Source organism: Nyctereutes procyonoides, unplaced genomic scaffold, assembly GCF_905146905.1.
Source record: "Nyctereutes procyonoides isolate TBG_1078 unplaced genomic scaffold, NYPRO_anot_genome, whole genome shotgun sequence".
In the NCBI taxonomy this organism is placed as follows: domain Eukaryota; kingdom Metazoa; phylum Chordata; class Mammalia; order Carnivora; family Canidae; genus Nyctereutes; species Nyctereutes procyonoides.
Window position 1 is genome coordinate 19961910 of NW_026575048.1, and position 24091 is coordinate 19986000.

Consider the following 24091-nt stretch of genomic DNA (forward strand, 5'->3'; position numbering starts at 1 on the left):
TATAAAGACTGGGCCAACCTCCGTCATTTCCCCCAGGCCGATCGCTTCCCTGCGTTCCTGACTGCACCGAGCGCTGGCTGCGTCTGATACCCTCTGTCCGTAGGGTCCTGTATACAGAGCCCAACACAGTCAGGCAATATGAACTATTGTTGCTGGGTTTGGCACCCGACAAATGAATATTCACCAGACGGACCAAACGTTGATCATTTACTGGGATTGCCAAAATGCTGAGTGCTCTTCCCCTCCATAGGTCCCTCAAGGGGCACCTGAGACACTTCATTTTGGGGAGAACACCCTTCTTTCACGAAGACCTATGTCAGCTCCTGAAAAGCCCATCTCCATCCGCATCTTCCATACCTGTCTCCAAATCCACAGAAACCTCTGACTCCCCACAGGCCCCTGGCCACCCCCCAACCTGGGGTGGGCTGGCAGGTGCGCAGGGCCCAGACCAGGCAGCGAGACTCACACTCCAGCAGGCACGAGTGGCTGGAACTTCCACTGCTCCTCCTCACAGTCCAGGAAAAGGCGGTTCATGATCTTGTTCTTCTCCTCGGGGGGGATGAAGTTCTCGATGATCAGGTACCTGGGAGCAGGAATGAGGCAGAGATGGGAACTGGGGGGTGATGGACCACACAACCACATGCGTTGAAGGTTGAAGCAAGAAGCAAAGAGGCAGAGGGAGCAGAGGTGATGGGAAAACCAGAAAGTTGGAAGAGAGGGTCCCTACAGCAATCCCAGAACTTGAAATCACTGCTTCCAGTGCAAAGACGGTAGACTCAGGGCCTTAGGGGTTACTCTTGGCTGCACCCAGGCTCCAGCATGCACCTTGGAGGATTCATCATTATGGCAGAACAGAGGAAGGAGAAGGAAACAGACACATTCTATTTCTAAGGGACATGGACTCCTCAGGGAGTAGATGGGTGGAATGAGGCCTGGAGGAAGGAAATAAGCCCCCCAGGGATTGGCCAGGGAGTGAGGGATGGCAGTGAGGACCAGGAGTGGGGAGAGGGGGGGCCTTACTTGAGCTTGAGCTCCCGAGTCTGCTCATTCTGCGCCTCCTCCAGGTCCTGCCGCACGCGGATGTACTCGTCATGCTGGTCCTGGATCTCTGCCTTCACAGCCTGCAGCTTGGCGTAGAGCTGCACGGGGACAGGCGCTGCTCAGAGGCGACACAGCATGGCGGGGAGGCCCCTGTCCCTCAGCCTGGCTCCCCACTCTGCAGGCTTAGGCTCTAGCAGCTGAGTCCAGGGGGAGAGGCCCACCCAGTCTGAATCTCCCTCCTGCCCCCCTGTCCGTCCTATGCTGGGGGGCCAGTTACCTGCCCCCTCTCCGCTGCTGTCAGCACTGTGGCATGTTCACACTGAAAGGGACCTGAGAGATCTTTAGTCCCAACACCCTCTTTCTAGAGAAGAGGTAACTTGGGCACGTGGTTGCTCACAGTTACACAGCTAGCGACGGGAAGAGTCAGAATCAGGACCGAAATACAGAACTGCTGGTGCAAGGCTCAGAGAGGGATGGGGGCCTGAGCCACTTTGGAAGGTGACCTATCCTACTCCTGTCTCTCCAGGGGCTCTTAAAAATGGGGGTGTGGAGGGCGCAGAGCTTGCTGTCCTGCTCCTGACCCACCAAGAAATAATCTGTCCCTGGAAACTGCCACTGTGGCTGGGCCTCTGCCTGGCCTGCTCTGGGTTCAGCAACCCTCTGGGTTCTCCAGGATCGTCCCAGAATCCAGGCCCCATGAGGCTGCTGGGCCCTTCCCTGCCCCGCCGCGTCATCTCACCTTCTTGAGTTTCTTGGTTTTGACCTCCACCTCCTGCTGCAGGGACGTGTAGGTACCCCGGAGCTCCATGGTCTCCTCATCGCGGAGCATCATCTCCTGCTGCATTTCCCGTTCACGGCGTTTCTAGGCCGAGGCAAGGCATAGGGGCTCAGTGGGGCAGCGTGTACTGGGGAGGGCCAAGGGAGCTCAGGGGACAAGTTCACTCTGCCTATCATGGGATCTCACTCCACTGTGGCTACAGATGCTGGGAAGGAGAAGAGAGTGTCCTATGGCCCATGGCCCCTGGAGCCTCTCTGGACCTTCTTAGCTCATATGGCCATGTCTTTGCCAGGCACTGCCCCCTGTGGATGGAGACCCCAGCCCTAACAGCTGGCACATTGTGGGAGTGTCAAGCCGACATAGATTCCCATCATCCTGACTTCCCAGCAGCCTCACCCTCTCCCCATGTGGTATCACAGATGACTGGTAGGACGAACAAATTGTGATTCTTGAAGATTTAGGACATAATCATACCGTTGGCAAAAAACGGACACCCTTGTGGAATGCCCAGGGACTAATACCAGGCGCCCTGTAGGGGCTGATCACCATGGAGAGCCACCATTTCTCTCACCCATCAGCTGGCAGCGGCCCTGGCCCACTCCTGGGCTGGTGGACCCCTGGGATCCAGGGCTGCATGTCTTAGATTCTTAGCACTGGATTCCAGGGAGCTTGAATCCATGATGGCTCATTGCCCTGTGCCCTCCAGACAAGACATCAAGGCCATGCACTCCCACAAGACCGGAAGCTCCCAGCCCTACCTGCTCGGCAATCTCCTGCCTCTTCAGTTCCAACATCTTCTGCTGCTCATTGGTATGATCCATGATGTTCCTGCCTCCAATAAGCAGCTTGCTCTCCATGGCCTGGGGACACGGAAGGGTTAAGGGATGGGCTTTTCAAAGTATGGCCGCCAGCCTGAGATGTTTGGCTTCCCTGCTCTGTGGTCCTTCCAGGAGTGGACAAAAAATGTACCCCTGATGGGGCCACATGGCCCTCCCCGAGGACAAAGTTTCCCCTCCAGCCTCCTGGGCTCCAGCCCGAGGCTCTCATGTCGATAAGACCATTCATTAGGTGAGGCAAAGAGAGGGCATCCCATGGGGAATATAGGCAACTGATCTGTTTGCTTTGGATACAGATGGAAGGTTGGTTCACCATGCCTAGGAGGGGTGTGCAGGCTTTTGAATCCTAGCACTCAGCTCCCACCTAGTGTTCAAGAGTGGGGAGCAGAGATATGGTCACCGGGCAGACCAACTCTTTAGCTAACTGGCCCCCAACCCAAGAAGGCTCTCAACACAGGTGTCATCTCCAGCTGACATGCAAAGCAGAAGACAAGCCAAAGGGAGAAGACTGTAGCACTAAGGGGCAATATGAGGCCCCAGAAACAGTGTGAACCTTGGAGATAGCCAGAAAGATCTGGGTTGCACTAAATGCAAGGGCAAGGCCAACACTATCTCCATCCTCACCCTAAGAGAAAGCTACTATTACTCTTCCCTCTAAACAAGTGAAGAAATTGAGAGTAACTGGTGTAAGGTCCTGCAGCTGGTTAACAAAGAGGTGAGATCTGAACCCACCACCCCTGGTCCCGCCCTGTGAGCCCCTATGCTGCGTGAAAGCCCTCAGCCCAGTGCTTGGCACAGACATGCCATAGGGGCTAGTTGAATATGGGGCTTAACTGGTAATGGATTTGTATAAGCTGGGTAAATTGTGACTACATAAAATGCATTTTCACTCTTGCTAATCAGAGGGTGCTGCCCCAGGGAACTCCAGCTGTCCTCTGATTTCATTGCAGGCTTCCCGGAAGGTTGAAATCACCTTGAGCCACCAGAAGATACTGGCTGCCTCCCCACTAGAATTTTTCCCAGTGGAACCAGCTGACCTGCTTGAGGGCTGTCAAAGCAGGGGGTGCTGTACAATGTGGGGGCAGGGGGCCCCTGTGCTATCTGGGAGAGCCCCATCACTGGGGACAGAGCAGGACAGTCAAAGGTTGGGCTGTGTGAGGATGCCCTTGGACACTGAGCAAAACAGGCCAGTCAGAGCGGCCCTCACTGCCTCAGAGGCCAAGGGCAGAGCTGCTGCAGAGCCAGGGGCCCTTGACAGCTGCCTGTCCTCACTGCCACACCACTGCCACCTGCTGTGCTTGTACTTCCTCCAGTAGTACCATCCAGCTCACCCCCATATCACAAGCCTGAACTCATTCTAGACTCTTCCTTCTCACTCAAGGCCAGCACCTGAACTGTCCTTTGAGTGAATGATTCCTTACATATTGTGCCCTATGCACCTTACCTCCTGCATCCCAGGCCTGGCCCTGCATGCATCTCATGTCTCCCTTCCTTGGGCCAGACATCAATCCCATCAAGTTTGCCTTCTTGTTAGGGCTCATATCATTCCCACCTTTCCCCCACATGGCACCTGCTGACCTCACTGAGATCCTCATGATTCACCTGAATTCTTGTCATCAGCTCCCTCCTGCCTCAGCTTCCCCTTCCATTCATCTATCTCCACATGCCACCTGGGGGCATTTACCAGAAACACAAGTCAGAATGTGCCTCTCCCCTGCTTACAAAGTATTCAACAGACCTCCATTCCTTGCAGGATAGAACCCAAAGTCTGCAGCAGTGCCATACCCTGTGGCCTGGTCCAGCCTCCCAGCCTCCTCGTACTGCTTACTCCCCACATGTGCTCTGCACCCCAGCCCTGCATGTGCTGTGCCTTTTCACAACACTGGGCTTCTTTTCCCACTCCACATCTACCTAGAAAACCATTCCTTAGCCTGCAAGACCCAGCTTGAGCATCTTGGGATGGGTTCTCTGATTCCCTCAAATCTGTACCTTTCCTCCTTTGGGCCTCCTCAAGAACCAGGGCACATTCCTATTATTTTCCCATCATGGACCATTATTGCTTACATCTTGTCTCCCCTATGAGCTCCTTCAGGGCAGGAATCATGTCCTACTCAGATCTCAGGGTCCCATGGCTTAGCACAGTGCTTGGCGCACAGTAAGTGCTCAATAAATGTTTGATAAACTGAAATGAATCCCTGGAGTAGCCCCAGAGTGGGGTCCAAGTCCTTTTCCTGGGCTCTCTTATACAGAATAGAACTGATCCTTTATCCAAGTTTCTCTTCCTTCAACTGACCAACACACTCACTGTTGCAGGACAAAAGGGCAGAGCAGCAGGTCTGAGCACCTGGGAAACCTGGCAGGAGGGAGGGGAGGGTGTGAAGAGGGAGGCAGGAACCAAAGCAGCAGCTCTCTCATACTTGGAGGAAAGCCCCTCCTGCTGGGGCCTCGGTTGTCCGATCCCTCTACCTACCAGGTCACGAGACCTTGGGGGACCTGGTGTCTGGCCTGGTTTCCTATTCTGGGACACTTCAGCCCAGAGTCCTTGTACTTCCCCTTGGTGCTTTATGTCATTCCAGTGTTCTTCACTCTTTGTCACCGCATAAAGACCCTACTTCTCAAACTTGGTTGCTGTATTAGCATTACTGGGGAGCTTTTAAAACTCCCACTGCCGGGCCACATAGCATTATTAGCTTGGGCCCTTCCCCTCAGGACTGGCTGTGAGAATTCCCGCGCCAGGTGCTCCAGGGAAGAGTCTAGAAAGGACGGCACAGGGCAACTGCTCATGCCCTGGTTTTCCTGACTGATTGAAGGACTGGGACTGGGGTGGAGCGAGAACAGGCTGAGGACTCAGGAGGAAGAAAACCATTGTCTTCTTTGCAGGTTAGGTGTTTCACGTTTACTTTTTTTTTTTTTTTTTTAAGATTTTATTTATTTGACAGAGAGAGAGAGAGCACAAGTAGGCAGAGGGAGAAGCATCCCCAGGGGCTCCATCCTAAGACCCTGGGATCATGATCTGAGCTGAAGGCAGAACTCAACCGACTGAGCCACCCGGACACCTCTCACATTTACTTCTAATAACTCTTTAAGTGGGTCTCAAACTTGGATGTATATTAGAATCACCCTGGGAGCTTTTACTCAGCCCAGTGCCCAGGCTACACCCCACTGCCAATCAGACTGAAAAGGCCTGGGGAGCCCATGATAAGGTCCACATCAAAATTTTCAAAGGTTCTTATTACGGAATCACTGCTTTTTGAGGTCCCCCGAAATCAGTATTGGATACTCATTAGAAGTGCAGGATCTCAGGGACGCCTGAGTGACTCAGCCCATTAAGCTTCTGCCTTCAGGCTCAGGTCATGATCTCAGTTGGGGTCCTGGGATTGAGTTCCCCCTGCTCAGCAGGGAGTCGGCTTCCCCCTCTCCCTCTGCCCTTCCCTTCCCCCACTTCTGCTCTTTCACGCGTGCTCTCTCTCTCAAATAAATAAATAAAATCTTAAGAAAAAAAAAAAAGATCTCAGGCCCTACACAGACCTAGTGAATCTGAAACTGCTTTGTAATGAGATCCCCAGGTGGCCTGTGTGACGTGCTTTAAGGGGCATCCCACTAGCACCATCATTTTCCTCACGAAAGCTCAGACAGGGTAAGTAATCCATCCAAGGTCACATCATGGCCGCGAAATTTAAATGGAGAATCCAGGCCCAGGTGGGCCTCAAAGCCCGTCTACTCCAGACATTCTTTCTGTTCAATGTTTTAGGAAGCAGAACCTGCTAAAAGCAAAGCCACACGTTTCCAGCAGGAGGAAATCGTGTCAGCCTAATCCCCATGGTTATTCCAGTACTTGGGGAAGCCCATGGCCAGCACTTTGGAGGTAAAAATGCTCCTGGCTTGGTTCTACATCAGAGGTTAGTCGAGTTAGATGAGGGAGGGGAGTGGATTAGGGAAAGGAAACAGAGGCACCCAGGCATCTCTCTGGATGGAAAAATATTCAGATAGGAAAGAACAGGACTGATCTCCATTAGAAATCATGCAAGAAAGAGAGCACTGGCCAGATACCCAGCTCCACAGACACCGCCAGATCCTCATAATGGTAACGTTCGAGACAATTTCTAGGCTGCCTGAGCTGACAAAAAATGTCAGATGAGCTTCAGTTACAGTTTTACATTCTGGGAAAAAGTAATCCTAGCTCTACTTATTAAATGAGAGCTGTGAGCAGTCAGTTATAAGCTAAAAAAAAAGAGAGAGAGAGAGAGAGAGAGAGAGAGAGAGAGAAAGAAAAAGAAAAACAAGGGGTGGGGGAGTAATTCTCTATTGTTCCCAGAAGACATTGGCTTAATACGCTGTCAGAGCTAAAAAAGCCACCCGCATCTGGCCAGGCACCATCACGAAGGGTTTTTGGAAACAAAACAAAAATCATTCGACCCTAATATAAAATGGTGATGCAGCTGAATCTGGAGTACTGTGTGTAGTTGCCTCGCTGCGGTCTCTGGGGACGTGCAGGAGAGAGATCCAGAGAAGGACAGCTAAAACCATCCAAGAGCTATTAAAAAATAGGATTCTTCAGCGTACAAAGACAAAGAAAGGTTAAGAGGATAGACCTGGAAACTATACGATCAAAACAGGTGTGGGGGCGCCTGGCTGACTCAATCCACAGAGCATAGGACTCTTGATCTCAGGATTGTGAGTTCGAGCCAGGTTGGGCATAGAGCTCACTTAACCAAAAAAATAAAATAAAATAGGTGTGAAAAGGAATGACCCACACTTTTCCGATCAACCCTGGTACACAGAGAAGAGCTTATACTTTGGGCTTCTAGGACAAATAAAGAGAGGTTCTACTGTTTATAGAAGGTCATAAATTTATGGAATTTGTTATCTCAGGAGGACTGTATTAAATATCTAAGAGTGTATTAAGGGATTCTAGGGACACATTTTTTTTTTTTTTTTTTTTAAGTGAGATCTATGCCCAATGTGGGGCTCGAGCTCAGGACCAAGATCAAGAGCTGCATGCTTTACAGACTAAGCCAACCAGGAACCTCCCTGGGGACATTATTTTTAATTTTGTCTTTTCTTTTAGAAAAAAAATATGAATATCAAAAAACTACAGAAATAAGATAAAATTAGAAAAAATTTCACATATCCCTTACCTAATCAGCTTCTTTTATTTCTCCTGTTGTTCCAACTTTTTCCAAATACACATCATAGACATGGTATAAATATAAGCTCATGTCCTGCTATTTCCATTTTATCAAATCCCTCCAGAATTTGCTGTTACTTCCATAAGGTTTATGACTATAAACTTAATGATTGCATAATATTTATGGTGGATAATTTAAATATATTTAATTAACTCCTATTAGAAGATATTTTGGGGGGATCCCTGGGTGGCGCAGCTGTTTAGCGCCTGCCTTTGGCCCAGGGCGCGATCCTGGAGACCCGGGATCGAATCCCACGTCGGGCTCCCGGTGCATGGAGCCTGCTTCTCCCTCTGCCTATGTCTCTGCCTTTCTCTCTCTCTCTCTCTCTCTCTCTCTCTCTCTCTGTGTGTGTGACTATCATAAATAAATAAAAATTTTAAAAAATGCCTTTTATAAGATATTTTGGTTGTGTACATTGTTTACAATAAACACCCTTGTAAAAAAAAAAAACCACCCTTGTACATACAATTTTTTTGTTTTTTTAGATGACTTTCTTAGAAGGAAATTTTAGGATCTGATGAAGGATCATCAACATTTTGTCTATCTTAAGACATACTGCCAAGTTACCTTTCTAATAGATTATACCACTTAAATTACTGCCAGCAATAAATAATGGAACAACTTTTATTAGTGTCATAGGCATTATCATCATTTTTAAAATTTGCTATAATCATAGATATAAAACTGAGCCTCCCCATTTATTTTATGTTCTCTATAGAATAAGGTGGACTTTGGAGGTCTGATCTCTCTTTTCACAACATACCCCTTTCATGTGTTTTTTTAATTATTTTGTTTCTTGGTGACTTTTTTTTTTTTTTTAGAAAGATTTTATTTATTCAGGAGAGACACAGAGAGAGAGGCAGACACATAGGCAGAGGGAGAAGTAGGCTCCATACAGAGAGACTGATGTGGGACTCGATCCCAGAACTCCAGGATCACGCCCTGGGCTGAAGGCAGATACCCAACCACTGAGCCACCCAGGCGTCCTGTGAGTTTTATGGTGAGGTTTTTTTTTTTTGTTTTGTTTTGTTTTTTTTTTTAAGATTTGATGGTCAACTGACTGAGCCATCTAGGCCCCCAACTTGGTGATTTTTAAGTAAGGACACAGACCTTTGATTCAAAACAATTCTTTGCTCAACCTCCAGCTTCTCCAGCTACTCATACCTAGTCCCACACTCTTCTCATTCAAAATTCTGGATTCAAGAAACCCATTTGGACACTGTCAGGCAGAATTTGAGCTGCCAGTCAGGCCTGGAATCTGATGTATCAGCCAAGACTATTAGCACCCCCAAGTTCTAAGCCTCTTCCCAGCCCCCATGACATGATTCCCAGGACAGATTTCTCTCTGTTTGTCTTGCTCTTCCACCTTCAGGGGAAATCTCCTCCTTGGACGTGCAAGTCTGCTTCAGGATTTCTCCTTCTGGCTGGGTCCTGGGCTCCATGCAGAGAATTCTGGGTGATGTCTGATTGTCCATTATCACCCCATTCCATTTGTCCACTGCCCCTACGTTTCTCTGCTAGTCCTGCTGAGACCCAGCACAGACGTGGTCTGAATGACAACTGAATTTGCCTTTCTGGTGACTTGCCAAGTCTTGCCCACTTGCCTAGCCCAACACTATCAGCCAAGCCTGCCTGACAGAGCCTGTCTTGTGCTAGAAGAGGGGGCTGGTCCTGGCTCGAAATCTGTGGGTGGGCCCCAATCCAGGTGCAATGTCTCACCCCCCACTTTTTGCCTAGTCTCAACCCATGTTGTCCACTTTATCCCCTCACTCTGAAATTCGTCTTGCATGACTTCAATTCTTTGCTTAGAAACAGAGTTTTTTTTGTTTTTTTTTTGCTTTTGCTTTTAATTTTTCACCATTTTTCTGAGGATACCTCCTTTTCCTCAGATCTCTCTGTTCTATCACTTATGGAGGGCAGGGAGGACAGGAATGCCTCAAATCCCCAGGCCCCCTTCAGGCTGAGGGATACTAAGCAAGGGCTGGGAATACAGGGGTTCTGGTGCCCAAGAAAAGTTCTCTGGAGTTCTTAGATGCCCGGGTTAATGCTGCCTTTGTGATCCCTCAAGGCAAAAGATAGGTGGGTGGGGCCTGCGGACAGGACTGGGTTTGGTCCTACTGGTTCTAAATAAGTCCAGTGTGACGAAAAGGCAAGCAGCGGCCGTGGGGGTGGAAGAAACAGGGTGGGGAGCTCCAGGGCCATGGTTTGACTCTTGAGAGACTGATATAAATCACAGCATAACTAAGGCGACCTCAGCCAATCATCAGCTCCAATCCACTTTGCTTTACAGATTAGGAAACTGAGTCCCAGAAATGGATTAGTCTAAGCCTGGAGTCTCATAATTAAGGACATGTATCTGCTCCTACATTCACTATGTTCTTTCTGAATAATTTCCCAATTTTGGTTTTAAGATTTTATTTATTTATTCATGAGAGACACAGACAGAGAGAGGCAGAGACACAGGCAGAGGGAGAAGTAGGCTCTCCCCATCAGTGGGGAGCCTGATGCAGGAGCCTGGGCTGGGATCACACCCTGAGCCAAAGGCAATTGCTTAACCACTGAGCCACCCAGGCATCCCATAATTTCCCAATTTGATTAGGGTCTTGATTCCAGGTATTAGAGGCAGGTCAGCTGCCATGACAATTAATAGCCAAGCTCATTACAGGGACCATGTTAGTTTATAGACCCAGCTTAGATGTTCAGAGGCTCACTCTTTCCTGTTCCAGGAGCCACTGGGGTACAAGACAAGAAGTACCCCAGTACTTCATTAAGTGTTGATCTGAAAAGCCAGAGTGGAGACAGCCAGGCCCAGCCAGCCACTTGTCTGAGAAGATACCATCAGGTATGATTTCAGAGAGAAGCCAGACAGGCTCTGCTCTGCTACTGCCAGCTAATCTCTCACATGCCGCAGGAGACACGAGTCTCAGATGTGACTCGTCATGTGTCTGAGGCTGGGCTAGGTCCTTTTTAAATTAATCATCCTATTTAATCACCATAAGAGCCATAAGAGATAACAAGTATGATCCCCACTTGACATAAAAGAAAACTAATATTCAGATAGATGAACTGACTCACTCAAGATTATGGAGCCAGTAAATGGCAGAGGTGATATTTGAACACCAAACTCTTAATTCCACTGGCATCCCTGTGCTACAGCTTTCTCCTGGGTTCAGGCAGGAGGGTACCTTGGAGAGAAGCAGCACTTGGTATCTGCACCTTCACTGACTCAGGAACCATCGAGAAAGCTCAGAGTACCATTTCTTTCTCTGCGAGCTAAAACAGGCAGATCTCTGCTGATGATGCTTCTGCCTGAGGCATCTTACGGGGGCCTCTGAGATGAGTGGTTAGAATGTTAATTGTGTGCTCGGCAGAGGTTGTCAGGATCCCTAGCACCCCAGAGAGAGACTAACCGCTGGAATGCTCCTGGGAAAGGCCACCTCCCAAGTTCCATAGCGGGATGATGTAAAGAGCACTGGGCATGTCAGGGAGTCTGAATACTAGGACACACTGTGCCACCCTATTTGCTATGAAATCTAGGGCACCATCCCCTGGACTTCAGTTTTCTTATCTGTCAAATGGAAGACAATACCCACAAACCTCATAGGCTTTGGGTAAGAATGGTGAGTTGGGTAACAGATGTGAAAGTACTTGGTAAGTGATAAAGTACAATCAGAAGTCAGAGGTTACTCGTCAATCAGTATGTGGATTGACAGGTACTCATGACTTATCACAAAGAACAAAACAAAACAATTATTGGACAGGTCTTTGCTTCTATCTCTTATTATAGCCATGCTGACTGTCAAAGACCTATTTCTCTTTTTGGGGCTCCCTGGTTGTAGATCTTGAGGAGCCAGCAGTAAGGGAAAACGAAATAAAAGAGGCAATGGTAGAGGGAAGAACAGTGCTATTTTCAGGGATTCTTTGCCTTAGGGGAACAGAAATTAGGAGACCCAGTCTGTTTCCTGCCTTGAATCTCCTTGGATGTCTCGAAATGTGACAGAAATGATCAGTCTCTTGGATGCTAGGAATTCTCTCATCAAAAGAAAACAATTCAGGATCAGGAAACATATTGGCTGGGGAGTGAGGTGACCTGGACTTCACTTGCAGCCTCGTTCTGGGCAGGGTAAGGATGCCCAGTAGAGAAAAGCAGGAAGAAAAAAATTGGCCCATCCACTTCAGTGAGAAAACCACGAGCGCCTCAGATCTGATCCCTACTTCCTCCTTCTCCCCTATTTCCCTCCAGCCAGACAATAGGATGCCACAGTGTCAGAACTGGATGAGACATAAGGAGACATGAAGTGCAGACTCAGCATTTGACAGCCTAGGCACAGGGCCCAGGAGCTTGGGTGGGTCATCTGGGGTCATATGACCTGAAGCTCCCAGGCAACGCTTGGTCATTCCTCTCTAATTCCCACTGTCCATCATTCAGGCTGACCATCTAACCCTGGGGTCCTAACCTGTTGCTTCTCAGGTGAATCAGCAAATGGTGATTGCTTCTCAGGTGAATCAGCAAATGGTTGCAGAACCATTTCTGCAACAGAACCATTTCTGCAACAGAACCTGTTGCTTCTCAGGTGAATCAGCAAATGGTTAGAGGCTGACCTCTAACCCTGGGGTCCTAACCTGTTGCTTCTCAGGTGAATCAGCAAATGGTGCAGAAAGCAAGGAATCATCTACTGATCATTTCTTACAGTCCCCACGAGAGGAAGGGACTTGTCCAAGGTCACAGGATTGCCAATAACTGGGTATCACTGAGAATTATTATCAACCATGGATCTTCCTCAATTATTCATTTTTTAAAAGATTTTAGTTGTTTTATTATTTAAAGATTCTATTTATTTTTTCATGAGACACACAGAGAGAGGCAGAGACATAGACAGAGGGAGAAACAGGCTCCTCACAGGGAGCCTGATGTGGGAGTCAATACCAGATCCCGGGATCAGGCCCTGAGCTGAAGGCAGATGCTCAACCACTGAGCCACTCAGGCATCCCTCACATTTCTTTTATATTTTTTCTCTCTTAAAATTTTTAGATTAGTTTTTATTTAACAAAATAATATATGCTTACCGTAAAAGCAAAAAAAGTAAAAAAAGTACAAAGTGAAAATCGAAAGCTCCCTTCCCCATTAAAATTCCTAGAAATAACCACTAGCCGTGAATTCTCATTTCTTCCAGAAATTGAAATAATTTGAAGACTTTGTTAACTATATCTACAGATTTATGTTCTTGGTCATGGGTACACAAAAAGATTTGTTGATTATATGAATGGATGGAGCCAGGTGAGTCAGAGGCTGGGGGTTTGCATCATACGGAAGGACAGAGATAAGTTGAGTTAAGCATCTCAGCAGACAAGAGCTCCCACTGGGGCCTATTAGCCGGGGATCTGGCATGAATCCTTCATTTCCAAGGTTGGTATTATAGTGTGGAGGTGAAGATCATGGGCTCTGGAGTCAGGCAGACGGGGGCTCCTATTCTGGCCCTAACACTTCCTGGGCATGTGGATCCTCATTTGTCACAAGGAGATTAAAATAGTACTACTTGGGGCACCTGGGTGGCTTAGTTAGTTAAGTGTCTGCCTTCAGCTCAGATCATGGTCCCAGGGTCCTGGGATCAAGCCCTGCATCCGGCTCCCTGCTCAGTGGGGAGCCTGCTTCTCCCTCTCCCTCTGCTGCTTCTCCTGCTTGTACTCTCTCTCTGTCAAATAAATAAAATATTTTAAAAAATAGTAGTACTTCATGGTGATTAAGGAAGAACAATGCACATAGAGAAAACAGCAGCCTGCTTGGCTTAGACATGCACTAAAAAAATTTGTAGCTGTCATCATCACTACTATTGTTGCCATTACTATTCTGTGGGTTCATCTCGAAAAAGGAGAAAGCCTGCAGGTCCAGTACCTAGTGCTATAGAAACAGACCAGCCCAGGGCCTGGTCCTCCTCTGCTGAGTACATCTGGCAGGAAAGGGAGACAACCAAGAAGTACCTCTTTAGTCTGACCAGGAGTTAACACCCAGGAATTTCTCAGGATGTTAAAAATTCTAGATCCACCAAACCATAAAAGTAGATGCCCTATGAACTTCGAGCATACGGGGATGCCTTGCACAGTGTGCAGGGCTGAAGGGTTGGATTTGTGGGAAGAGGGACCATTTTCTTATTTTTTCAGGCCACCTGGTTCAGCAGCTCTCAGGCCCAGAAGGCTCCAGAAATGCGCTAGACTGGCCAAGTGCAATGGGCTGGCAGGGCATGGCGGGAGAAGGGTGCTCTTCTCCAGCTGAATTCCAGGCCTTTCCTCTAGTCCTCAGAACACAAAGAAAACATTATCACAGCCACTTCATCCAGTCTTGTGCTATCTGGGGGCTGGAAATGACGAAGGGCAATTTATAATACACTCCCCCAGCCAACGCATATTGGGAGAAACCCAACACTGGACCAAAAGGCCTGCAGAGCCTCGATGTAACTTGAAGCCCAAAATCTCTGATGGAAATGTATTACTCTTAAATGCTTCCTGCCTGTCAAATCTTTATATTACAAAATGCCCCCAGCTCATGATAGTTCTGTTAAATGATCACACTGCCAGCGATGAGTATTTAACTGTCCTCTACAGCACTTTCTCCTATTGGAGCTTCTTCTCCACAGGAACCCTGCTGTTCACTCCTCTACCCACCCTCTCCCTCCTTCTCCCTCCCTGCCTTTATATAACTCCACTTCTCTTTTCCCTCTTCCCTGTCCCCTTCTATTTCTTTCCTGTTTTTCTCTCTATTCTCTTCTCTCTTGTCTTATTGTCTTTCTCTAATTGGCCATGAGAGAAAGCTGAAAATTATTTTTTTATTATTGATTGAACATATACATTAAAATCTAAACCTGTTATCTTAATTTTCAAAAAGATAAACTGAGTATTTTATATTTTGCTCTAAAAAAACAGTATTTTGGGAGCACCTGGGAGGCTCAGTCAGTTAAGCATCTGCCTTTGGCTCAGGTCCTGGGATTGAGCCCCACTTAGGGCTCCATGGGGAGTGGGGAGCCTGTTTCTCCATCTCCTTCTGCCCTTCCCCACCCTTGTGTTTTTTCCCTCTCTCTCATATAAATAAATAAAATATATTTTTTAAAGATTTTATTGATTCATGAGAGACAGACAGAGAGAGAGAGAGAGGGAGAGAGAGAGGCAGAGACACAGGCAGAGGGAGAAGAAGCAGGCTCCATGCAGGGAGCCCGACGTGGAACTCGATCCCGGGTCTCCAAGATCAGGCCCTGGGCTGAAGGCAGCGCTAAACCCTTGAGCCACCGGGGTTGCCCAAATAAAATCTTTTTTTAAAAATAGTATTTTTAACAATTAAAGGCTTTTAGGAGGAAGAGACTTTAAAGACCATCTACTTCAATGGCTTTACAGATACATGAATCCCTTTAGAGCAACTCTGACACTCCATTTCTCCTTGAGGACTTCCAGGGATTGCAGCCTGCTACCTCTAGAAGCAGCCCATTTCTAGGTATCCATAAGTTCTTAATATAGGGACACCTGGGTGGCTCAGCGGTTGAGCATCTGCCTTTGCCTCAGGGTGTGATCCCGTGGTCCTGGGATCTGAGTCCCACATCGGGCTCCCTGGATGAAGCCTGCCTGCTTCTCCCTCTGCCTACATCTCTGCCTCTCTCTCTGTGTTTCTCATGAATAAATAAATAAAATCTTAAAAAAAAAAAAAGTTCTTAATATTGAGCTTAGTCTGTCCCCCTAATTCCCACCTCCTGGCTACCAGGACAATCTAGGATGTAAAAAGAGTGCCATCAGCAGAAAGGCAGTGAGGTGCATATTAGGTTCAAAAAATAGGGGTAGACCAGCTGGTTGTGAGGTGCTCCTATTGGAGTAGCTTGCTTGGGTGGGCAATATTGAGGAGATATATGGCAGCCAGTCTCTGGTAGGTCTTGAATGCCAGACTAAAACATGGTGTTTCTGACTTATCAGGAAGGCAAGTGAAACTGTCCATTAGATTGTAATAAACAGTTGCGCTTACATGCCGGGAACGGTGCAAAGTGCTTTAACATTGATTATCTCATTTAATTCCCTCAATAGAACCGATGTCGGTACTGTTATTATTTCATTTTATAGATGAGGTAACTGAGGTCTTAGAGCTAGTAAGTCACTAAACCCAGGCCTGTCCATGTCTGAGGCACATGATCTAAATATAGCACTCTAAAAAACACAGCCAGCAGAGAGACCAGGATGGGAGACCCTGGGAGAGTCATTTACTAGAGGGAGAGAGTGTCGAGAACAGAAGGCGTGGGTCTCATTTGAGCTCTCTTCTACAGATGGGCCCTCCAATCTCCATCGCTACTCTTGTGCTTGCTCTTAAACTCCACCAATCCATTTCCAGCTGCCCATTGGATTTTGTCACCTCAAATTCCATGACACAAGCATCTGCCCATTTTCACCACCTTCCTAGCAACCAGTTTCCAAAATGATATTCCTGAATCTTTAGGCATAAAAGAAGATCAATGTGTTAAACCAACCTGGCCTTAATTAGATTTGCCACATACAAATCACCAGACCTTGGGAAAGTTACTTAACCTCCATGGGCCTTGGTTTTCTCACCTATAAAATGGCAAGAGTAACACCACCACAAGGTGCTTGTGTGGGTGACATTAGATCATTTGTATGTAATGTGTAGCATAGTGGCTGGCATGTAGCAAGTGTTAAGTAAACAGCATTATTATTGTGATTACTGCTGTTTCTGGGGCTTGAAACTCCCTCTTGCATATCTTTTTATGGTCAATCCCAATGCTCAGAGGTGGGGAAAAGAAGAGGGAGCCACAGAGTAGACAGTGAAAATTCAATGCAGTTTGTATTCTCTGCGATGATCTCATCCTTTTGGCTGCGGGGGCTACTTCTACAGGGTCTCTTTTCTACACCCACCACAGACAGAGCTGGGCTCCAGCCAGGACCCGCCTGCTCTTCTCCCTCCAGACCTACTTACATGGGGATCAACAGGCAGTGTCTCTTCTACTTCTCTCTAAGGTTGGAGCCTTCGGTGTCATCTGCAGCCCTGACCTCCCTAGATACTCTTCTTTTTCTTCTAAGTATCTAGAATCTGAGTTGTACAAATCACCTGGTCCAATCCCTCAAAAAAATAAAGTTCAAAATCAAAGCAGTCATTTAGGAAAATGTCTTGCACAATTAAATATGAGTAAAGTGGGCTTTCTCCCAACCAATCCACACTCTTTCACCAGTCCCCACTGTGGCACGTGCACTGTGTACAAACATTTGAGTTTCACTGTGTCTGCTGAGCCCCAGCCCCAGCTTGGGGGTCTGTGACTCCTTCTGCACCCCCTATTGAGCCCCCTGGAGATACCACGTGAGTAAGGGTTGCTAATGATTAGTGAGAAACAGGGCACAATCACAAGCCCTCACACATTTGCACACCCTAACACCCCCCCCCACCCTCCCACCCCCCCCCCCCCCCCCCCCGCCCCAGGCCCACAGTGAATGTGGAAGGAGAGATGAAAGGAGACTCCAAGGAGACAGGCAGGGTGTTTGTACACAGTGAGGGGAGAACAAAGGAAACGGGGAGCCTGGGGGTGGCAGGCAGGAAAAGCAGGCGAGCCAGGCAAGCCAGGCTGTAAGATGAGTCAGAGAGTGAATGAGGGCACTAGGTCGTATCAGCTCCCGCTTAGTTGCCCCCAGAGGGTGGTGTGAGCTGGAAGAAGGGTTTGGGGGGAGGCGATTAGGGGAGCTGATGCTGTAACTCAGAAGTGGGAACTGGAGGGGTGTGTTGTGTTTGTGGAGCAAAAGCTCAGTTAATTTCCAGGAAGGACCCAAGCTCTCGTCTTCTGAGTTCTCCTAGATCTTTCTTGCCTGGCTTTGCTTCTGGAGCTGTTGGTGAAGCAGTTTGAGATTGGCCAGCGCGGAGAACAGAGTCAAGCTAACAACAAAGATGTCAGTTCCCGAGATCACTGGACCCCTGGATGACTGACGGAAGCCACCCTGTGGCTGCTAATGCCTCTCCATTTATTTGGTGCTTTCAACTTATTTCAAATGCCCCCTCCTACTAATGATCTCATTTAATCTTGGGCACAAACCTGTGAAATAGGCTAGCCTGGGATTATCTCTAATGTGCTCCTCCCCTCTCTACCCTGGTGATCCCTCAAGAGCCCTCAAATTGTTTCCTTTATCCTAGAAAGATCCAATGCTGAACCAGACAGTGTCTTGTGGGGTATGAAGAAGTTGGGGTCTTCTGTCCAGGCTCCCCTCTGAGCTGCTTGTTGCTGTTTGTCCTGGGCTGGGTGTGACAAGAAGTCACAGGATATGGACTCATTCCCCTCCTGGAATTTCCCAGCCCCCCCACCCTCCCTCTCTAACATCTGAATGCCTGGCACATAATGATCATTTCACTCAGTCCCCAGGGAGATATGTCAGACTTCTCATTAGGTGAATAGAAACCTGAGGCCTAGCGAGGCAAAGGCCTTTGCCCTGAGTCACACAGTGAGCAAACATGGAGGGACAGCGATGACTTGGGAAGAGCACAGGTCTGGGAACATTCGGAGACCTGGGTTCCAGTGGCTCTACCACTCCTCAGCTGGGGGCACAGAGATAGTCACTCAACCTCCCCAGTCTTGGTTTCCCTAACTGTCAAATGGGAACAGTAATATCCATCTCTTGGGGTTGCCCGAGATGAAGACATCAAAGTGTTACATAAAAATGAATTATTCTGATTATCAAGTAGCACAGGTGACATTGGGACTCTGGAGAAATGGAAAGAGGCTGGATTAAGCATAGAGAGTCTGGGATCTCCTTAACTCACCTGTGTGGACCTGGGCAAGTACAGGCCTCAGTTTCCCTGGGCCTCTGCCAGCTCTGAGGAGGGCTCTGTGGACAATGCCTCTACTATAAGAATTCTGGTGCTGGCTGCCCTGACCTCTTGGTTGTCCTATTAGCTGTGCCCCACATTGCCTTAGATCCAAGAATCTTACTGGGGGAGCCAGTCAGTCCCTGGCAGTGGGAGACCCCATTGTTCCCAATGGGAAGGATCCCCTGGATCCTTCTCATCAACTCCTCTACCCATTTCCTCAGGACTGAAGTGTGCTTCTTTACGGTCTTAGATTCCACTACCTCTCAGCTTTAAGGGGAATGAGGGTGGAGAAGGGAAGTAAGGGGTAAGGGGAGTACCCTTGGTAATGAAACCAATGACAGATAGGCCCTGTGAGATTTCCCAGTGGACACCACCAGATTGCCTGGATTCCTTTCCTCCCAGGGAGGGCTGAGTCTAACTGTTCAGCTAACATCTTGCTTCTTCCAGGATGGCCCCAAAGGTGCCAGACACCTGATCCATTGAGGAATCACCTCAGCAGAACCCTTGCTGAGCTCACGGAGGTGAATTAAATATTAAAGATGCAAGGCCAGAGCCCCTGGTGCAGCAGCACATTCCCATAACACAGACAATGGCATACGGCTCATCTGCCCAGTCTTCTGGCAGCTGAAGCTCTCCCTCCCCAGGCTGGGTTCCCTGCTCCCTAGCCCGCACACTTGTGAGGGCATAAAAAATAGCAATGTTTGGTTCTCCCCAGGAAGTCATCAGCTCCTGTTCCCTGTGTCCTTCCTCTCACCCCCAGTGTTGAGAAATCCATGGACCTGGAAATGCCTGGAACACTGAGTTGTGGCATCTGCAGCAATGAAATTTACCAGGTCTGTGGCTGGCCTGGCAGGGGCCCCTGTACCTCAGCCCCACACTGAGGCTTGAGGAAAGGAGGAAGCAACTTACACAAAAACCACTCAATGGGCGATACCATAGCTGGGCCTAGACTCCAGTTCTCCAGGGTAGAGCCCAGCACTCTCCCCTACCCTCTCTGTGATCTCTGAATCTCCTTCCTAAGGCTACCAAGCACTAGGTCCTGCACAGCATGGTTCCCACGGACTGCTTTCGTGGGGAGCAGGGTCCATCCCCAGTCCTGCCTTGCCATCCAAGTCCCAGAAGAGCACAAGGCCCATGTGTTCCAGCTCAGCTCTGCCACTCTGTAGGATGGAACCATGGTCAGGTCACCTCTGAGCCTTAGTTATTCACCTATAAAATGGGGATTTAAGAACCTGTACCCTGGATGGCTAAGGATCAAATAAGATCACGTCTGTGGGGCATTTGGTAAATTGGGAAGTGCTAACCAGATGTCAGGTATCATTAAAATGGTGTGAGGTGTGAAGGTGCTGCAGAGGGAGGAGTTCCCAGGGGAGAAGGCCATGCAAGAGACCCCACAGCCAAATGAGGCTGAGGACCTGACTGACACTTCAGAGGGCCACCAACAGAGATTGACAGGCAGTCGGGCAGATCGACCCAAGCTCATTGGTTTGAAAGACTGCCTGCTTTGCTTCGTGTGTGCATGTGTGTGTGTGGTTTGTGTGTTCTCCTCAGTGCTCCTGGAAGGCTCTGCCTGGCAGCCCCGGAGCGGCTGGGGAGTGGTTGGCAGGAGGGCAGTGTGTTGTGCTGAGGAGGACACCTTGCTTCAGGTCAGGTCATAGACCCTCAAAGAAAATCCTGCCAGCCTGGATGCCTATGGGCCTCTCCGGAGTACCCCTGCTCTCCCGGGCCCTTACCTTGTACTTGGCTGCGAGCAGCTCTGTGGCCTGCTGCTCCCGCCTTAGGTCTTCCAGCATCTTCTCCTTTTCCTCCAGCAGCTTCTGCTTCTCCTCACTCACCAGGCTACGGTCATCCTGGATGGCTGCCTTCTCCTCCTCCAGGCGCTCCTTCTGCTCCTGCAGGTAATTCTCCATGTTCTTATCCAAAGCTGACTCCAGGATGGGCTGGGGTGGGCGGTGGTTGTTGTTGTTGTCATCCTCCTCTTCAGCCACCCAGGCCTCTATCACTGACCCCTCCGGGTACCCAGCCGGGGCCGACACAGCCTTCTTCCTGCGGCTGCTCTTCCTCCGGAGCCGCTTTCCCAGCATCCCCTTCTTCTCCAGCTGGGCCTTGAGGCGGGCGATCTCCTCCTGGAATTCCCGCAGCAGCGTGTCCTTGGGATCCTCGTTCACCCGGGGCTTGTTCTTGATGTTCTTGGCCCTGTTGGCAAAGCGCAGGGTGGAGAGGCTCTCGTCGTAGCTGTGAGAAGCTGGCCCCAGAGTGGCCACCATGATGGTCTTGGCGTTCCCCCCCAGAGAGTCTTGGAGCAGCCGGGTCAGCTTGGAGTCCCGGTAGGGGATATGGGTGCTCCTGTTGCCCGCCAGAGCAGCGATCACGTTGCCCAGGGCAGACAGTGAGAGGTTGATTTTGGAGGCTTCCTTGGGCCTCTCTCCACCTCCACCACCACCACCACCACCACCACCACCACCACCTCCACCACCGCCACTCCCCGTGGACTGCGCGGCGGTCCCTGCAGCTGTGTTGGGGCCCGCCTTGTTCTGCCTCTCACTGCCAGCCAGGTCCACCAGGTTGAGCTTGCCCACACGGATGTGGTCCTGGCCATCTGAGCCACGCTCGCTGCACTCCACAGTGATGACGAATATGGCATGGGAGCGGGAGCTGACCTCGTTCATGTGCGTGCTGCCCACCGCCCGGGTCTGGTTTCCCAGGTTCATCACGTGCTCGATCTCCTTGACATTCTTGGTGACAAAGGAGGAGAGATCCTTGATGTAGACACCGGTCTCGGGGTTCTCCTTCAGTTCTAGCCTCTTGCCAGGCTCCTTGGAGAGCAGGTCTCGAATCTCCTCCTGGTAGATCTCCAGGTAGGAGGCCCGGACCAGGTACTGCTGGTTCTGGGAGCGAGAGATGTGGGTGAAGATATGCTCAAAGGCATTGGGGATGACCCCGCGCAGCTCGGGCTCCACCCAGGTCCCCTGCATGGTGTAGGTCTTGCCAGTGCCCGTCTGGCCATAGGCAAACACCGTGCCATTGAAACCCTGAAGCACCGAGTCTACCAGGGGCCTCACGGTTTCATCGTATAAGTCCGCCTGCTTGGAGCTGGCATCATAAACGGCATCGAAGGTGAAGGACTTGGGCAGCTCCCCGGGGGCAGCGCGGGGGTTCCGCAGGGTCACCTGGCCCAGTTTCACGTCCATGGTCAGGATCTGCTCGTGACCAGCAGCCTCCTCCTTCCGGCTGAGGGGGCGGCACCGAGCCACCACCTTCAGGGCCTCGCTGGCCTTGGTTTTACTGGCCATCTTGCTGCTCCTTCCTTCCTGCCCCCGGGGCCCCTCCGCAGCCTGGGCGGTCCTGCTGGCCTCGATAGGTCCGGATCAGCGGGGCCGGCCCAGCCCCCAGGCGCGGCTCGGCTCCTCAATCCGCATGCAGCCTCCGAGGGTGGGGATGCTGGGAGGTGGCCCCGCCGCCGCTGCAGTCCGGGCCGCCAGCGCCCTCCGGTCCTCGCCGCACCCGCAGGGCAGGAGAATCAGGCTGAGCCCCCCGGCAGCCGCGGGAGCCGCGCCGGCCGAACGGCAGTGCCCGGAGCCCGCCCCATGCTGGGGCAGAGGGAGCGCTGCCGTAAACAGCGACGGCAACAATGAGATAAAGGAAGAGGAAAATGGGATGGGGGTGGGCGGCGAGGCTGTCTTCTCCTCCTCCTCCTCCTCCTCCTCCTCCGCTTCTAGGGATCCATGGCGGGGGCTGCTGGTCCTGGGCGGCCGGGGGTCCCGGTCCTCCCGAGGGCAGAGGCTCACCTGGAGTCCTCGCCCCGCGCTGGGGGATCACTCATCGCAGCCTGCGCGGCTGCTGCTGCCCCTGCCTCCACCTTCCCCGCCGCTGCCACCGGAGAATGAGGGAGGAAAACAGAAGGGGATGGGGCGGAGCAGCGGCGGCGAGAGTGATGCTGCCGCCGCGCTGCGGCCCCGGCTCCGCCGCCCGGCTGGGGTGGGGCAAGGGGCGGGGCCGCGGGCGGGAGGCGCGAGCCCGGCGCGGCCGGCGCGCGCGGGGCCGGGGTGCATCGCCCGCTCGCTCCCCCGCAGACCCCTCCGGGGGACCGGCTCGGGGGCCCACCCAGGTCCCGCGCCCAGCAGGCGGGAGCGGCGCAGCCACCGCCCGCCGTCACCCCACCGGGCCCGAGCATGCTGGGAATTGTAGTCCTGCCTTTGTTAACGGGGTTCTGGCAGGTTGCTGCCGCCTTCCCCGGCCCGGGAGGCCCCTCCCCCTCGGGCACGCGACCGAAGACTGACTGCTGAGGGCGCAGCCCACCTGGCGGGGTCGGGGGTTACCATCCCCCACGCGCGTTCCCCCCGGGGCGCCGTCCGCCGTCTCTCGGCGGCTCCTGCCTTGCAGGGGTGCAGGCGCACAGGTCACCCCTCCCCTTCAGAGCGTTGCCTGGCACCTTGACTCCCAAACGTTTCTTGACTGTGTCCTTCCCTTTCGCCAGCCTGGTTTACTTCTGGCCTTCGTCTTATCTCCTGGAACCTCTTCCAGCTGCTTCTCTCCTGCGTCTTCCCTGCACTCGCACGCGGCCCCCTCCCTCCTCTTCCGCTGCTGGGTACGAGCCCCGCCGACTTCTGACCCCGGCCCCGGTTCCCGGCCTCATCTCCAGTACTCTCCGGGGGAGAATCTGCGTTCCGCTCCCTTCCCTCGCTCCCTCGCTCCCTCGCTCCTTCCAGCAGTTCCCCAGCCCCTGCTGAGCCCCAGGCCCCATTCTTGGAGCTGGACCTTCTTGGCCACAAGGGGCTCACATTCGAAGAACCCTGTGTTGTTTACTGCGCTGGCTCTGCCGTGCTGCGTCCTTGTGCCTTTGCCCAGAGGGCACTGTCACCCTTCTGTACTTGGTGGCCTGCCACTTGCTGGTGCGGTTCAGGCACTTCGTCTTCTGGGAAGTCTTTCCTGACCGATTTCTTTTCCACAGCAGCAAGAGAGACAGAATTTGCATAAAACAAAGCTTGGAGTTGAACTTGCACTTTTGATCTCCATCCAATGATGTGACTTTGGGCAATCTCTTACCTTGTTCTAGCTGCAATTTCCTCATCTGTTTAAAACGATTGGAGAGCGCCTGGGGGGGCTCAGTCAGTTAAACCCCGACTCTTGATTGTGGCTCAGGTTGTGGGATCAAGCCCCTCTCAGCTGTGGGATCAAGGCCCTCTCTGCTCCAGGCTCAGGGAGGAGCCTGCTTGTCCCTCTCCCTCTTCCCCTCCACCTCCCTTAAATAAATAAATAAATAAATAAATAAATAAATAAATAAATAAATAAATAAATAAATTTTAAAAATGTATCTTTAAAAAAATAAAACAATTGGAGAAGGGGAGAGGAACAATACTCTACGGAATGGTTGTGAGACTCAGATGAAACAAGGAATGAGCTATTGTGCCAATGA

General features: G+C 50.7%; 1 protein-coding gene across 1 annotated transcript in view; it reads right to left on the reverse strand.

Annotated features, from left to right (window-relative positions):
• The window catches only part of KIF3C (kinesin family member 3C), a 38853-nt gene extending 16309 nt beyond the window's left edge, over positions 1 to 22544 (reverse strand). The window contains exons 1-5 of the mRNA XM_055327490.1: positions 20409 to 22544; positions 2578 to 2679; positions 1781 to 1903; positions 1021 to 1139; positions 467 to 583 (exon numbers count right to left, since the gene is read on the reverse strand). Coding sequence (XP_055183465.1) covers positions 467 to 583; positions 1021 to 1139; positions 1781 to 1903; positions 2578 to 2679; positions 20409 to 21968 — 2021 coding nt within the window. The 5' untranslated portion in view covers positions 21969 to 22544. The remainder of the gene's footprint in view (positions 1 to 466; positions 584 to 1020; positions 1140 to 1780; positions 1904 to 2577; positions 2680 to 20408) is intronic.
• Positions 22545 to 24091: the final 1547 nt, after the last annotated feature.